General features: G+C 39.7%; 1 protein-coding gene across 1 annotated transcript in view; it reads left to right on the top strand.

The window, feature by feature from the left end:
- Positions 1-17,090, top strand: part of LOC134660418 (neurofibromin) — a 122,207-nt gene that overhangs the window by 23,322 nt on the left and 81,795 nt on the right. The window contains exons 19-25 of the mRNA XM_063516158.1: positions 185-290; positions 867-930; positions 2,156-2,327; positions 6,876-7,018; positions 8,499-8,607; positions 10,902-11,008; positions 13,741-13,857. Coding sequence (XP_063372228.1) covers positions 185-290; positions 867-930; positions 2,156-2,327; positions 6,876-7,018; positions 8,499-8,607; positions 10,902-11,008; positions 13,741-13,857 — 818 coding nt within the window. The remainder of the gene's footprint in view (positions 1-184; positions 291-866; positions 931-2,155; positions 2,328-6,875; positions 7,019-8,498; positions 8,608-10,901; positions 11,009-13,740; positions 13,858-17,090) is intronic.

The raw sequence follows: 17,090 nt of genomic DNA, 5'->3' as shown, positions 1-17,090 counted from the left end.
AAGATGGAGTAAAACTACCGTATGAGTGGCAGAGGGGGTAGCGTTACTATGCTCAGTCTAGAGGATGTCTTGTCTGTGGCTGACCCCATCACCATATGGGATATATAGCTTGGAGGAGAGAGAGATATAGATGGTTGGTTAACCTTTTTTTTATATAAATATTGATTAAATTTGTAATTAACAGATGCAGATTCAAGAGTGGGCTAACATCACATCGTTTCTATGCGCACTCGGGGGAGTATGCTTGCAGCGGCGGCCGTCTACCGTCTGGTCCCATCTTCACGCTCACGGTAATAATATATGGCTTTCCAACACAGAAGGGTCCTTATGATTCAAGTGTAATAATTTTTTACGTAAATTTCATCGGAAATTCTGATAATAAGGTCCTTATTTCACATAGAGCATTAGGATCCTTCTCTGATGGAAGGCCACATATGGTAAACCAATTTTATCAGTAGAAAAAGACGCGAAATTCAAATTTTGTGTGGAAACCGACCCTTCGCGCCTAGGTCTTTCAAATTTGCCGCCTCTTTCTACGGATGAAATATATAACCTTTTAACCGCCATAGAATACGTCATCGAGCGTGCTCGTGTCGCCGGGGGGCTATACAATAACTTGGTGTAGGTATTATTTTTTCTTATTTAAAAGTTTTGTCTTATTTATCAGACAGCGGCGAAATGAGCCCGATTTTGTATGTCTTATATATCAGTCTACGGCGAAAGGTTAAGACCTTATTCGAGAGGTACATATAAGTCACAAATTGTTTTCACTCTTTGTTTCATCATAGCATCATCATCATCATCATCATACTCTTTGTTTATCATGTGGTTGAACGAGTTGTCTAGAATGTACTTTTTGTCAACAGATTCGAGGAAATACAATGTATTGGCCAACAGCTCACAAGAAGTCCAGTACTGCCCTGTCACACAGTAAGTCAATTTTTTTTAAACTTATATGTATAAATATTATGTAAAGTTAATTATTCAAAACATTATCTCCATAAATTGTTTTCTGTACCTAATACACAAACACTACTACATTTTTTATTACAAATAGATGGAAAAATATTATATAACATTTAAAATTTTCTCGTTCAATGAACACATATTAAATCACGTCACAATCGGGTCTATCGTGTATTTATTTTGCTACTTTTATTTACCGACGTTTCGACACAGGTTTCAATTATATTATGTCAAATAATATGTACTTTAAGACTACTACTAATGTAATGTAACCTATAACCAAAGAGAATGAAAATGAAAATTATACTGTATTTAAAATAAATTATTTTACACGATGCAGTCGATGCATGAAATAAAGCACCAGAAGATTAATAAAAAAAACGTAGACAGCAGTTATTTTTAGACACAATTTTTATTTTAAAACCCGTGTATAACTATAAAGAGTAGGTAATTTGATCGTGACGTCACATGCTAGTGTTTCATACACAGAAAATCCAACCTCTAGACATAGCATACTCGCGCTACCCCCTCTGCCACACATACGGTAGCGTTACTCCATCTTCGAGTCAATCCCGTGCCGTGATTGGTCCGTGTCTTTGAACGGACCAATCACGGCACGGGATTCGCTCACCTCGTCCCCCCGCACCCCCGTATTTTTGGCAGCATCGGTTTCATGAAAGAATTGGCCTAAGCTCAGTCTACAGGTTGGATTGTCAGTGGTTTCATATAAATTCCATTGAAGCAAAATCGTTTTGACAGTTCGAAAAAAGAAACTGATTTGACTAGTTGTCAAATACCCTATTAAATCTATACGACAGGGCCCCATCCCTCCTAGGACCAGGGACCTATTCTTGTAGGTGTCAGCAATAGTAGTGATAGCAACAGCAGCAGAAGTTGCTAAGCGGGCGATGTGTTCAAAACGATCTTGACGCGACTTTGTTATTAAGAGAATAACTTGACTGCATGTAGTTAGTGCATGATATTAAATATTGTACACCATAAATATGGTAGACTGCGGAAAAGGATTTATTATCATTAACATCTTTTATATTTTTTACCTGTGGTCTGACAATAATTAATTTCTATTTCTATTCTATAAGAGCGCGTCAAGGTAATTTTGAACACCTCGCCCGCTTAGCAACTTCTGCCGCTGACTGTACCACTGATACTAAATCAAACTTATCCACAGATTCATCGGCCAACTCCTCCGCCTCCTGCTATGTAGCAACGAACGCTTCGGCCAACAGATCCAAAGCCACGTGAAGGAGCTAGTCGGCCACGAGATGTCGCCGGCGCTCTACCCGATCCTGTTCGACCAGATTAAAGCCATTATTGACAAGTTCTTCGACCAACAACAGCAGGTGTGTGTCACAAAGCCCTTTAGCGACGCCATGACGCGCCTGGTGCGTCACAAAAATCCGTTATATGACGCTTTAGAAGTTTAGAAGCATCATAATGTCCTTAGCGAGACCTTGACGGAGCTAATGCATTACATAAAAGCGTTATGGCATTATCTTTGCCTCTTTACGATATTAACAATAGAAGGTGAAACTTATATTATTATTAACTAACTGAAGTTAGTCGGCTAAATGATACAAAGCCACGTGAAGCAGCTGGTCGGCCACGAGATGTCGCCGGCGCTCTACCCGATCCTGTTCGACCAGATTAAAGCCATTATTGACAAGTTCTTCGACCAACAACAGCAGGTGTGTGTCACAAAGCCCTTTAGCGACGCCATGACGCGCCTGGTGCGTCACAAAAATCCGTTATATGACGCTTTAGAAGTTTAGAAGCATCGTAATGTCCTTAGCGAGACCTTGACGAAGCTAATGCATTACATAAAAACCTTTAGCAAATTATATAACACATCAAGTGCGTCATGACATTATCTTTGCCTCTTTACGATATTAACAATAGAAGGTGAAACTTATATTATTATTAACTAACTGAAGTTAGTCGGCTAAATGATACAAAGCCACGTGAAGCAGCTGGTCGGCCACGAGATGTCGCCGGCGCTCTACCCGATCCTGTTCGACCAGATTAAAGCCATTATTGACAAGTTTTTCGACCAACAACAGCAGGTGTGTGTCACAAAGCCCTTTAGCGACGCCATGACGCGCCTGGTGCGTTACAAAAATCCGTTATATGACGCTTTAGAAGTTTAGAAGCATCGTAATGTCCTTAGCGAGACCTTGACGAAGCTAATGCATTACATAAAAACCTTTAGCAAATTATATAACACATCAAGTGCGTCATGACATTATCTTTGCCTCTTTACGATATTAACAATAGAAGGTGAAACTTATATTATTATTAACTAACTGAAGTTAGTCGGCTAAATGATACAAAGCCACGTGAAGCAGCTGGTCGGCCACGAGATGTCGCCGGCGCTCTACCCGATCCTGTTCGACCAGATTAAAGCCATTATTGACAAGTTCTTCGACCAACAACAGCAGGTGTGTGTCATAAAGCCCTTTAGCGACGCCATGACGCGCCTGGTGCGTCACAAAAATCCGTTATATGACGCTTTAGAAGTTTAGAAGCATCGTAATGTCCTTAGCGAGACCTTGACGAAGCTAATGCATTACATAAAAACCTTTAGCAAATTATATAACACATCAAGTGCGTCATGACATTATCTTTGCCTCTTTACGATATTAACAATAGAAGGTGAAACTTATATTATTATTAACTAACTGAAGTTAGTCGGCTAAATGATACAAAGCCACGTGAAGCAGCTGGTCGGCCACGAGATGTCGCCGGCGCTCTACCCGATCCTGTTCGACCAGATTAAAGCCATTATTGACAAGTTCTTCGACCAACAACAGCAGGTGTGTGTCACAAAGCCCTTTAGCGACGCCATGACGCGCCTGGTGCGTCACAAAAATCCGTTATATGACGCTTTAGAAGTTTAGAAGCATCGTAATGTCCTTAGCGAGACCTTGACGAAGCTAATGCATTACATAAAAACCTTTAGCAAATTATATAACACATCAAGTGCGTCATGACATTATCTTTGCCTCTTTACGATATTAACAATAGAAGGTGAAACTTATATTATTATTAACTAACTGAAGTTAGTCGGCTAAATGATACAAAGCCACGTGAAGCAGCTGGTCGGCCACGAGATGTCGCCGGCGCTCTACCCGATCCTGTTCGACCAGATTAAAGCCATTATTGACAAGTTCTTCGACCAACAACAGCAGGTGTGTGTCACAAAGCCCTTTAGCGACGCCATGACGCGCCTGGTGCGTCACAAAAATCCGTTATATGACGCTTTAGAAGTTTAGAAGCATCATAATGTCCTTAGCGAGACCTTGACGGAGCTAATGCATTACATCAAAACCTTTAGCAAATTATATAACACATCAAGTGCGTCATGGCATTATCTTTGCCTCTTTACGATATTAACAATAGAAGGTGAAACTTATATTATTATTAACTAACTGAAGTTAGTCGGCTAAATGATACAAAGCCACGTGAAGCAGCTGGTCGGCCACGAGATGTCGCCGGCGCTCTACCCGATCCTGTTCGACCAGATTAAAGCCATTATTGACAAGTTCTTCGACCAACAACAGCAGGTGTGTGTCACAAAGCCCTTTAGCGACGCCATGACGCGCCTGGTGCGTCATTAAAATCCGTGACATGACGCGTCTCATAGTTGTCATAAAGCCTTTAGCGACGCCATGACTCGCCTGTGGTGCGTCATTAAAATCCGTGACATGACGCGTCTCATAGTTGTCATAAAGCCTTTAGCGATGTCATGACTCGCCTGGTGCGTCATTAAAATCCGTGACATGACGCATCTCATAGTTGTCATAAAGCTCTTTAGCGACGCCATGGCGCCCCTGGTGCGTCACAAAAATCCGTGATATGACGCTTTAGAAGTTTAGAAGCATCGTAATGTCCTTAGCGAGACCTTGACAGACATAATGCATCACATAAAAACCTTTAGCAAATTATATGACACATCAAGTGCGTCATCTTTGCCTCTTTCCGATATTAACAATGGAAGGTGAAACTTATATTACTAACTGAAGTTAGTCGGCTAAATGATACAAAACCACGTGAATGAGTTAGTCGGTCATGAGATGTCGCCGGCGCTCTACCCGATCCTGTTTGACCAGATCAAGGCCATTATTGACAAGTTCTTCGACCAACAACAGCAGGTGTGTGTCACAAAGCCCTTTAGCGACGCCATGACGCGCCTGGTGCGTCACAAAAATCCGTGACATGACGCGTCTCATAGTTGTCATAAAGCCTTTAGCGATGTCATGACTCGCCTGGTGCATCATTAAAATCCGTGACATGACGCATCTCATAGTTGTCATAAAGCCCTTTAGCGACGCCATGGCGCCCCTGGTGCGTCACAAAAATCCGTTATATGACGCTTTAGAAGTTTAGAAGCATCGTAATGTCCTTAGCGAGACCTTGACGAAGCTAATGCATTACATAAAAACCTTTAGCAAATTATATAACACATCAAGTGCGTCATGGCATTATCTTTGCCTCTTTACGATATTAACAATAGAAGGTGAAACTTATATTATTATTAACTAACTGAAGTTAGTCGGCTAAATGATACAAAGCCACGTGAAGCAGCTGGTCGGCCACGAGATGTCGCCGGCGCTCTACCCGATCCTGTTCGACCAGATCAAGGCCATTATTGACAAGTTCTTCGACCAACAACAGCAGGTGTGTGTCACAAAGCCCTTTAGCGACGCCATGACGCGCCTGGTGCGTCATTAAAATCCGTGACATGACGCGTCTCATAGTTGTCATAAAGCCCTTAAGCGATGCCATGACGCCCCTGGTGCGTCACTGATATGACGCTTTAGAAGCATCGCAAGTGTCCTTAGCGAGACCTTGGCGGAGCTAATGCATCACATACAAACCTTTCGCAAATTATATGACACACCAAGTGCGTCATGGCATTATTTTTGCCTCTTTGCGATTTTAACGATAGAAGGTGAAACTTATATTACTTACTGAAGTTAGTCGGCTAAATGATACAAAGCCATGTGAAAGAGCTGGTCGGCCACGAGATGTCGCCGGCGCTCTACCCGATCCTGTTCGACCAGATTAAAGCCATTATTGACAAGATATTCAACCAACAACAGCGGGTGTGTCTCATAGTTCTCATAAAGCCCTTTAGCGACGCCATGACGCACCCGATGCGTCATAAAATATCCCTTAGTGCCTAGTGATATTGGATGGCCTTCCTAAAGAATTTTCAAATCAGAAGGTTTAGGTAGAAGACTAAATGATACAAAGGCTCGTGAAAAAACTTTAAGACCACACAAAAATCGGGCTTTGAAAACCATTTTTAGGGTTCCGTACCCAAAGGGTAAAAACGGGACCCTATTACTAAGACTCCGCTGTCCGTCCGTCCGTCCGTCCGTCTGTCACCAGGCTGTATCTCACGAACCGTGATAGCTAGACAGTTGAAAGTTTCACAGATGATGTATTTCGGTTGCCGCTATAACAACAAATACTAAAAACAGAATAAAATAAAGATTTAAGTGGGGCTCCCATACAACAAACGTGATTTTTGACCGAAGTTAAGCAACGTCGGGCGGGGTTAGTACTTTGATGGGTGACCGTTTTTTTGCTTGTTTTGCTCTATTTTTTGTTGATGGTGCGGAACCCTCCGTGCGCGAGTCCGACTCGCACTTGGCCGGTTTTATTTTGTTAAATCCAGGGATCCTAAGTCTGCTAAGTTAATCAACTGAAGATCGTCGTTTGTCCCTCTCTATGGCATAACGACAGGTAGGGACAAACAACGATCATCGACTGATTAAGTTAGCAGCCGTTTATGTATAACGCCATTAGCTTTTAACTGCAAATTTTCCGTATGTGTCGCTCTAAAATCAACCTTATAGCTCTACATTCAAGGTCCTCTTTCGCAGGTAATGCTGACCGACATCAACACTCAGTTCGTGGAACACACGATATTTATAATGAAGAGTATATTAGATAACAAGAAGACAGGACAACCTGCGGAGCACCTCAGCACCACGTCTATAGAGGGACTCATGCTTGCTATAGTGAGGTAAACTAAACCACAGAATAAATAATAGTACTAAGTATAGAAGACTCACTCTCTAACAAAACGCGTCTGTTACGATCAGCACAGATATGGCCGCTAGGTGGCGACAGCGCCACGCGCGGCTTATGGCTTTCCCCAAAATTGGGGCGGAACGAATGTACTTTTAGCTACCTGTAGCAAAGCGACGAAATCGCGGAGTGAGACACGCCTGACTAAAGCGGCCAAGTGCTAGCCGGACTCGCGCACGAAGGGTTCCGTACCATCACTACATAGTATAAAACAAAGTCGCTTCCCGCTGTCTGTCCCTATGTATGCTTAGATCTTTAAAACTACGCTACGGATTTTGATGCGGTTTTTCAAATAGAGTAATTCAAGAGGAAGGTTTATGTATAATTTGTTAACCCGTGCGAAGCCAAGGCGGGTCGCTAGTTAAAAAATGTCAAAAAACTCAAGTTTGTTGTATGGGAGCCACTTCAATATTTATTTTATTTTGTTTTTAGTATTTGTTGTTATAGCGGCAACAGAAATACATCATCTGTGAAAATTTCAACTGTCTAGCTATCACGGTTCATGAGTTACAGCCTGGTGACAGACAGACGGACGGACAGCGGAGTCTTAGTAATAGGGTCCCGTTTTTACCCTTTGGGTACGGAACCCTAAAAAATATTGAACTGCTCACCACGCTTACCTATCTACGAGATATTCGCCAAATTAAATTTCAATTGTGGAACACGTCTATAGTCAGGCGATCTAATGATAATATTTTTTAAACAAGCACAGACAAACGAAATTTAACCTTCTGTACAGTACTTACAGTCTATATTGGAATGTCAACGCCGTGGTTGGTGTTTCCGCGTTTGCTCGCAAGCGGTGCTATTTCAATATGGACTATAATTACTGCGCAAAAGGTTCAAATCAATTTAATTCAGTGACGAAGAATTGTGCGATGTCTTCGCCCGTCCACAATAAAGTAGAAGCGACCATAGAGTTATAAATTTATGCGGCCCGATTATAATTTAAAATTAGATTTATTTAGTTTTATTTTAGACTAGTTTGTACTTAGTTTAATTGTAACTTTAAGTTGTTTTTATTTATTGTTTTTGTTATATCCTCCTAAGGCCCATGTCCAACTTATAGTACCTATTCAGTACGATGTAATTTAAACCATGTTCAATTGGAACAGGCCGCGTAGCCAACACGCCAATCGCTTACGCTCCGTAGCGATCGAAACGCAACTGTCACTGTCGCACTAATATGGAAGAGTGATAAAGAGACACAACGCGATTCGATGGCGAAGCGATAGCGATTGTCACCTTGGCTAGGCCGCCAGAGTCGCTTTTGCTTTGTTTCGTTCAATTTTCAAACCAACGCAAAATCAACTCTATTTCCTACAGTTTAGGTTCAAATTTCAGTGGCAAATTTTGGACGCTTCGCTTGTATGGCTGGGCCTTATGAATAATTATTTAAAATTCACTTGTTTCAGATACGTTCGTCATTTAGACATGACCGTGCTATCCGTGCACATCAAAACGAAGCTCTGCCAAGTGGTCGAAGCCATGATGAGAAGGAGAGACGACCTGGCCTTCAGACAGGTGAGATTACATCCTTTTTCTACTCCCGTACTTTTATTTGTCATTTAAAGGGTCGTGCATACACCTTTAAAACCCTACGTTATAGTTGTCAAGACAAGTATTTAGTCTATTCCCCAAAAAAGAATTTGTGCATACGCGCAGTATCTTTTTGGCGATTTTACGATACTTCGTGTAATGACCACATAAAAAATATTGAATGAAACACAGTGTTGCCAACCTTATTTTAAATGTCATCTCTGACAAATAAGTGAACCATAGACATGATTTTTTTAATTTCCTTCATTTATTCATTCTTTTCCCGCCCGTACCCTCCATTTTTGCTACTTCTTGAATTGAAAATATTTGTTAAATTTACAAATTTTTATTCAAAGTAAGTGCTTGGTCGTAGAAAAAGTATTGTATGCAACGTTGTTTAACTGAGTCAAAAAATACTCGTGGCGTCTTTATTAACAATTTTCGGCTTCGCCTCAAATTGTTACTCACGCCACTCGCCTTTTTTGACCTCTCTTAAACAACGGTTGCATAAAATACTATTACTTGATTCATAACCCTGAATTCCTTGGCTCAGAACCGGGATAAGTGGCGTACTCGAAGAGAGGCCTATGCTCAGCAGTGGGCGATAAAAGGAGGATATGATGATGATAACCCTAAACCCTACGCCGAGTCAGACGACGCTTAAGCTTTGCTTTCCTCCGAAAGCGGTGCCGTCATATAGCTGGCGTTATATAGCGGTGAATGACGTCACTAGAACGGTGTCTATGTAAACCAAATGGCGCGGTTTCCTAGAGGGCGGTGATCGACACCGTAACGTCAAAAAGCGGTGCCGCCATTTGCATGACGGCCGTCATGACGGTGTCGATAGTTTCGTGAACGTTTTGTTAGATAGCGGTGAAGCCATTTTGTACTAAAATCTCAAATGCACCTTCTGTACCACAAGATTTAATAAATGATCTTCCGTACTACGATTATTTTCCTTTTCTGATGATATTTCATCCTCCAAGTAAATTAGTAAAGCTAAATCAACACCGTACATTTTCTCTCCTGTAGCGCTAAGATGGCCGGCTCTTTATCATTTGTCACCATGGCTGTCACATTCTAACAAATATGTAAGTGCGAAAGTGACGCATAGCATGACAAGTGATAAAAATGCGACCATGATAGCTGGTCTGGATACGTTTCGTTTGACCTTGATGGCTGACGGTGTGTTATGACGCCGTGGTACTTTCCACATGTCGTCACCGTAACTAAAAACGGCCGTCTTTTTGCGGCCGCTATATGACGTCACCGCTTTTGGAGGAATCCAAAGCTTAACGGTTACGTAGTCGCCCAAATCTAATGTTTAGTTAATTTGTCATTGGTTTTTTTGTAGTTTTATTTGTTTTTCTTGTATCTTATTTGTAGTTTCATAGTGCCTTGGTTTTTACTGTAATGCCGTGTCACTTATTTGAGTAATCAATAAATAAATAACGCTAAAGACGTCAACCGCGCGCAACATCAACCTTTGTGCGTTGCGACACTTGCGACACATTGCTGGGAGAACTTTTGTACCTAAACCTACGACGTTATATTATCGTTCTTGTTTGATTGCCCATTATGTAAAGGGCTCCGTAACCATGGCAACCAGCCGGGCTGGCACAGTATCTCGTGGTGAGATTAGACTACCCGTCCCTCTTTAATTAACATAGTAATAAGTTTTTGGCAAAAATTTCATTTTTGGTACAAGTTTTTATCGCTGCCTGTACTTTTCTTACGACAGACAACTAATACTCATCGAGACAATTCTAAAAACCCCTAACACAATTAGGTTGCGTTGTTTCATCACAGAGTTCCTATGGCCACCTTCCAGCTCCATCATCAGATCAGCTCTATGTCATAATAATATTGCATTGTCATGCATGCAAAATACTTCTATAATTTATTTCTGTGCCTACGAAGGAATCTGTTATTTTTGATAAATTTTCTTATTCCATCCATCTTTGTCACACTTGTTGTTAAACATAAGGTCGTCTCTTTCTCTTTCGGTGTGCGGGAGCTCGTTAGCACGTGCACATTTCTCGCTTGTCCAGCCGCGACTAAAGGCAACTTGTCCAATTTGTCACAAGGTAAGCGCTTCAATTTTGGAACGCCTATAACCTATCTTGAGTTATAAATCATTGGGTGAAACTAAATAAAAGCTTGTAAAAGACGGGTAGTCTATCTCGCGAGATACTGTCGCGCCAATCATGTGCTAGGCCTATAGTGACAAGAAAAAGTTGATTCAACAATGAATAGCTTTTCTGTTTTATTTTCTTTAGGAGATGAAGTTCCGTAACAAGATGGTGGAGTACGTGACGGACTGGGTGCTCGGCACCAGTCACCAGATCGCGCCTCCGCTGCGGGCCGACGCCTCTTCCATATCCAGGTATAGTTTGTAGCTTTCTAATAGACCCCGACGGCTAATCCTATTGTCTATTGTTAAGTAAAACCGCTCGCGCCACGTGCCACAACCACCTGCATAAAAATCGCTTCACTTTACCCAGGTAATTGAATTACAACTCCTATGGAAATTGCAATAAGATTCAAAATGAACTAATGGATAAATATTTTGTTAAGACGTGTGTGGTCAGTACTTCCGTTACTGAGTGCCGGCGAGTCGAACGCTACAGAACCAGTCTAAAATGTGTCATCGAGATGCGTAACAAAGGCGCGTTATCGGAGAGCGCACCTACACTGGTTTTATGAGGGTTGGACTAGCCCGCGCTCAGGTGCCAAATAGAATAATGAAGACCCTTTTTTGCAGGTAAGTAGCACGTGCGGTTTTACTGAACAATAGACAATAGGATAAGCCTTCGGGCTACTAGAAAGCTACAAACTATATTGATAATATCCGCTACTTGACGCTAGATGTCGACTACGGAATAACTCGAGTTTTGGTAAGAAATGTATGGAGTTCCCACTCTTTCTTTACTTCTATTTCTCTATGCTTATACCTAGATGAAATATAAAACGGTGTTTCTTCGGTGTTACACCATAAATCGTCTGGAATAGACGCAAAGGCCATTAATTATTGATGTTTTTGGGGCAAAAAATAGTGGTTGTATGTATCACATATATAAGCTTTGCGAAGCAGTTCTTTATGTGTGTAAAACCTGTATACAACGCACACATAACGTTATTCAGTTTTGCTTCTGCATGTTTGGAATTTCTATGGAGTGAGGTCACGGTCAAGGTAAACGTCAAGGTCAAAATCAGAGGTCACTTCTTTGTGTTTTCTTGTTATGTAGTGTGATTTAAGGTCAATCGGTCTATTTTGCTTTGGCATGCTTATTTTGTGTTTTTTTTGCGGCTGCTGGAGGTCCAGGTTATTTTAATCGTAAAGTTCAAATGCAAAAGCTAAGGTTACATACAAAGGTTTTAGTTAAAGTTGAAGGTCGATGTCAAATAAAATTGTAGCTTTCAAAAATGTAGGTCAAGGTTATGTGTAAGTGTTAAATTTAAATGCTGAGGTCAAATCTCAAGGTCTAATTTTTAATGCTAAGGTCAAATCTCAAGGTCAAGGTCTAACTTTTAATGCTAAGTTCAAATCTCAAGGTCAAGTTTTTTTTTAAACCATTTTTTGTGTTTTGAATGTGTAGTGGTGTTCGTATAGCTAGCTGGCTATGTGTGGACGGTGTACGAGCTACAACCTCTCTTCACGCAGATACTTGGTATGCTGCAGGGAGCTGGACCAGGCGTGCATGGAGGCGGTGGTGGCGCTGCTGAAGGGATCTTAACCTTAACTCTGTCATGTTAAGGTCGCTTTCAGCGTAGCGCGTTTTTAACAGGGGCTTTGACATTTGAGTGACAAAGTATAATTTAGTCAAATACAGTTTCAATGAGGATTGTAGGAGAATAGTCAAATGTAAAGTTCAAGGTCAAATAAATGGTAAAAGTGAAAGTGACCGGCCAAGATCAAACCTTAAGGCGTGTCTAAAATTTCATGGTTAATGTTAATAATATTGAAGGTCAATTCAAAAGGTCAAGGTCTATATTTTTGTGATTCTTGTAGTCATTTCTTTGCGTTTGCTGGAGGTCCAGGTCAATTTTACCCGTAAAGGTCATATGTAAAAGCCAAGGTCACATGCAAAGGTCAAGGTCAAAGACAAATTTTGATACGTTTTTGTCTTGTGGTATATCGTAGCTAGCTATGTGTGGATGGTGTACGAGCTACAACCTCTCTTCACGCAGATACTTGGTATGCTGCAGAGAGCTGGACCAGGCGTGCATGGAGGCGGTGGTAGGCTGAAGCGATCTTAACCTTAACGTGTTAATGTTAAGGTCTTATTTGCATTACGCTTCTTTGGCAGATATTTTGACATTTGAATGAACAGTTTTGATCATACTATTATGTGCGATCATGTTTAGAGGCAATGTTAAGCCTCAAGGTCATTTTTAAATGTGATTTAAGGTCAATCGTTTTATTTTGCGTTTGCATGCTTATTATTATTATTCTTTTTTGCGGTTGCTGCAAGTTTAGATCAATTTTAATAGGAAAGGTCAAATGCAAAAGCCAAGGTCACATACAAAGGTCAAGGTCAAAGACACATTTTGATACGTTTTTGTCTTGTGGTATATCGTAGCTAGCTATGTGTGGACGGTGTACGAGCTACAACCTCTCTTCACGCAGATACTTGGTATGCTGCAGGGAGCTGGACCAGGCGTGCATGGAGGCGGTGATAGGCTGAAGCGATCTTAACCTTAACGTGTTATCTCTCATTCCATTCATTCATTGGTCTTATTTGCGTTACGCTTTTTTGGCAGTGATTTTGACATTTTTGATTTTTATTACTTAAGTTTAGTCATACTATTATGTGGGATCATGTTTAGAGGCAATGTTAAGCCTCAAGGTCATTTTTAATGTGATTTAAGGTCAATCGTTTTATTTTGCGTTTGCATGCTTATTATTATTATTCTTTTTTGCGGTTGCTGGAAGTTTAGATCAATTTTAATAGGAAAGGTCAAATGCAAAAGTCAAGGTCACATACAAAGGTCAAGGTCAAAGTCAAATTTTGATACGTTTTTGTCCTGTGTTGTGGTATATCGTAGCTAGATGGCTATGTGTGGACGGTGTACGAGCTACAACCTCTCTTCACGCAGATACTTGGTATGCTGCAGGGAGCTGGACCAGGCGTGCATGGAGGCGGTGGCGGCGCTGCTGAAGGGGCTGCCGCTGCAGCCCGAGGAGTCCGACCGGGGGGATCTGATGGAGGCGAAGAGCCAGCTGTTCCTTAAGTGAGTGTTGCCAATGTGAAATGTTATTCTCAATTTTCTATCTCGCCCATTAGTTCTACAGCAATGTCTTCATACAGTATTATATATTATATTATTATGGTCTTTAAATGTAACAGGACTGATTGGCCAGATAGAAAAATGTGAATTAAATTTCACGTTTTCTCCATAGTAAATGTATGGAAAAAGTTTTCTTTAATTTGTGGCTTTTTAGTACATTACCGTAAGTTGACCCCAAAGAAACTATTGATACTGGATAGGAATGGAATCGATTGGCATACAAAAATGTGAAAAATAAAAGTTTTCATTTTCATACAAATTGGGAAAAGTTTTCCTCGATTTGTGGCTTTTCTAGCCGGAAATTTCTTTTTGGTTCCATACAAGCTTTTGATCCTTAATAGGAATGGGATCGATTGGCATAAAAAAAAAGTTTGTCAAAAATGACCTTTTTCTCGCACCCTGTATGTTTTTTCAAAATCTGTAAAAGCCAATCTTCATTAATTTAAAATTGAGGGAAGGTCTTCTTAGACCGTTTTCTCGTAGCAGCACGGGAGCTGGTAGCTGCCCTCATTGACCCAAAAAGAAAATCCACCCTGTATAGTGCATCTCACTACAGTGCGTGCGACATAAAATAGTAGAAATTAAATGAGGGCGCCACTTTCTTTCATTTTATTTATTTCACAAAAAGTAAATGGTACCCTTTTTTTCTGAAAACCCACATATATATGAAGTATTTTTTCTCCGTTTAACTGATTTAAAATGCTACGGAACGATAGGGACATGACGAAACTGAATGCATTTTGTTTATCCTTTTTCTTTAATGAATGTTTTAATGAAATATAACTATTACAGCAGCGATCGGCTACCTTTTAGCAGCCAAGGGCCACATAGTAGTTAACGAAGTTGACGCGGGCCGTACTTGGCTAATATTTATGACTTTATCAGACATTGTCGTCAGGGATGTTGCGGATGCAGATTTTTTGACATCCGCGGATGCGGATTTTTAAAGGCTCACATCCGCGGATGCGGATGCGGATGCGGATGTCAAGATTAGGTACTTAGAAAACGTCAAATATTACATTTTTAGTATTTTTTTATTAAAAAAACCAAACGTTTAGTATTTGAGCAAGAATATAGGTGCGTTACATTTAATAAACAAGTAACTTCGCCGACTTTTCTGGATCTAGACGATTTCGTTATAGGTAATGACCAAATTGGGATCCCTTTGTTTCCCACATATTTATTGCTTCGAATTTCGATACTCAGAAATTGATATCTATATGATTTATTGACATAATCATCAATAGTCATAATTTTTGTTAAGTACAACGTTTCATAGTTCTAATATTAATGATCTATAATATTAAATGAAATGAAATGAAATGAAATGAAATGAAATGAAATGAAATGAAATGAAATCACTTTATTGCCAAAACATGATAGGTTGATGGTACAAAAAGATATCAATACAAACAATACCTAAATTCTAGGTTAGGATGTACTAACTTATTCTAGGTTAAGTATTAACTTATTGTCTAATCTAATAGGTAATCAAATTTAGCAAGACATGTTGGCCGTGGGTACCAAAGCTCAGCATGTGCTAGACTGGCGTCCAGCGCTGGTTTTCAGTTTGGTCCCTTTTTGTTGAAGGTCTGACGGAGTACATGTTGATCTTTCCTGAGCCGTTACGCATTCTACTTATATTAGAAACAAAAGTAATGTAAAAATTATGAGTAATTATGAAATAGCAATAATCTAAAAAACTATGCATATTACAATATCACAGTCAAATGGTTAGCATGTCGTGTGATTCTAACTGCTTATGAGTGTCATCTGTTGATGTTACTGTGGTTGTGTGTATTAAGGTAGCTGGTGATGTACGTGATTTGGGAGTGTGTGTATGTATGTATGTATGTATGTATATATATATATATATGTATCTCACTGTTTTTTTGTGTTTTTTTATGTTTGCATTTGTAATTCAAGTAAGTGTTTTTTTACAAGGCTTTTAAACTTGACCAGAATCATTGGTTCTCGCAGTGGCGGAGGTAGGTCGTTCCAGATTTTTGCTGAGGCAAATTTAAAACAGTTAAACGATGCGGTTCTATGTCGGGGAGGTATTAACTTGTATTCTCTCGTACTTCTAAGAGGTCTTGTGCGGATATCCTTTACCCATTTTAGTTCATTATAGAGATAACCTGGCCTTTCGAACTCGATGACTTTACGGATGGTGAAGACTAAATGTAATCGCCGCCTATTGTCCATGTTCAGGAGCCCTTTATCATTTAGGTACGGTGTAATATGCGCTCGCTTTGGAATGTTATGACAGAAACGCATAGATGCATTTTGCACCCGCTGAATAGATTTTTTTGTTTTATTAAGAAGCCTTGGTCCGTATACGATGTCGCAATAGTTGAAATGGGAGAGAACTAAGGATTCCATTAGTATTTGTCTGATCTCTTCAGATAGGTACTTTCGAACATGATACAATGTTTTGATTCTATAAAAAGCATTTCGGATCTTAAGGTTGATATGTTCTATGAATCGCATTTCCCCGTCAAATAGCATACCCAAGTTTTTCGCGCTTTCTACTCTAGATACGATTAAACACTATAATCACAAAAGTTATAAAAGTGATGAGTATAACATTCAAAGATCTATCAATAATTATTCAGAAATATTTTAAGGCATATATTTCATCGTACTAATGGTCGTTAATCATATCTTTTTAATGTCATCCCTTTGTTTCCCATAAACTTACTGTTTCGAATTTCGATTGTCAGAAAATGATATCCTTATGATTTATGGACATAAACATCAATAGTCATAATATTAGTCAAGTATAAAGTTTAATATTCATAATATTAAAGAGCTATAATATTAAACACACAAAATAAATCACAGAGATTATAAAATTGATGAGTATAACATTCAAAGGTGTATCAATAATTATTCAGAAATACTTTCAGGCATATATTTTAATGGACTAATTGGTCGTTAATCATTATCGTTTTAATGACTAAAGTGAATTACGTCTAAGAAACCAAATCAATAACATCCTTCATATTATGTCATTATTACTCTACTCTCTCTACTATTAGGTACTTATTTCAAAGTTCATTTCATTATGATTTTCGGTAATATGTCTTATTAAAGTTATGATGAAAAACGTTATGAAATGGTAAAAGACTCCCGATTTTACCTAATGTAAATTACGTCTTAAGCGATCAGTATAG

Source organism: Cydia amplana, chromosome 27, assembly GCF_948474715.1.
Source record: "Cydia amplana chromosome 27, ilCydAmpl1.1, whole genome shotgun sequence".
Taxonomy (NCBI): Eukaryota; Metazoa; Arthropoda; class Insecta; order Lepidoptera; family Tortricidae; genus Cydia; species Cydia amplana.
This window is presented reverse-complemented; position numbering and strand designations above follow the sequence as displayed.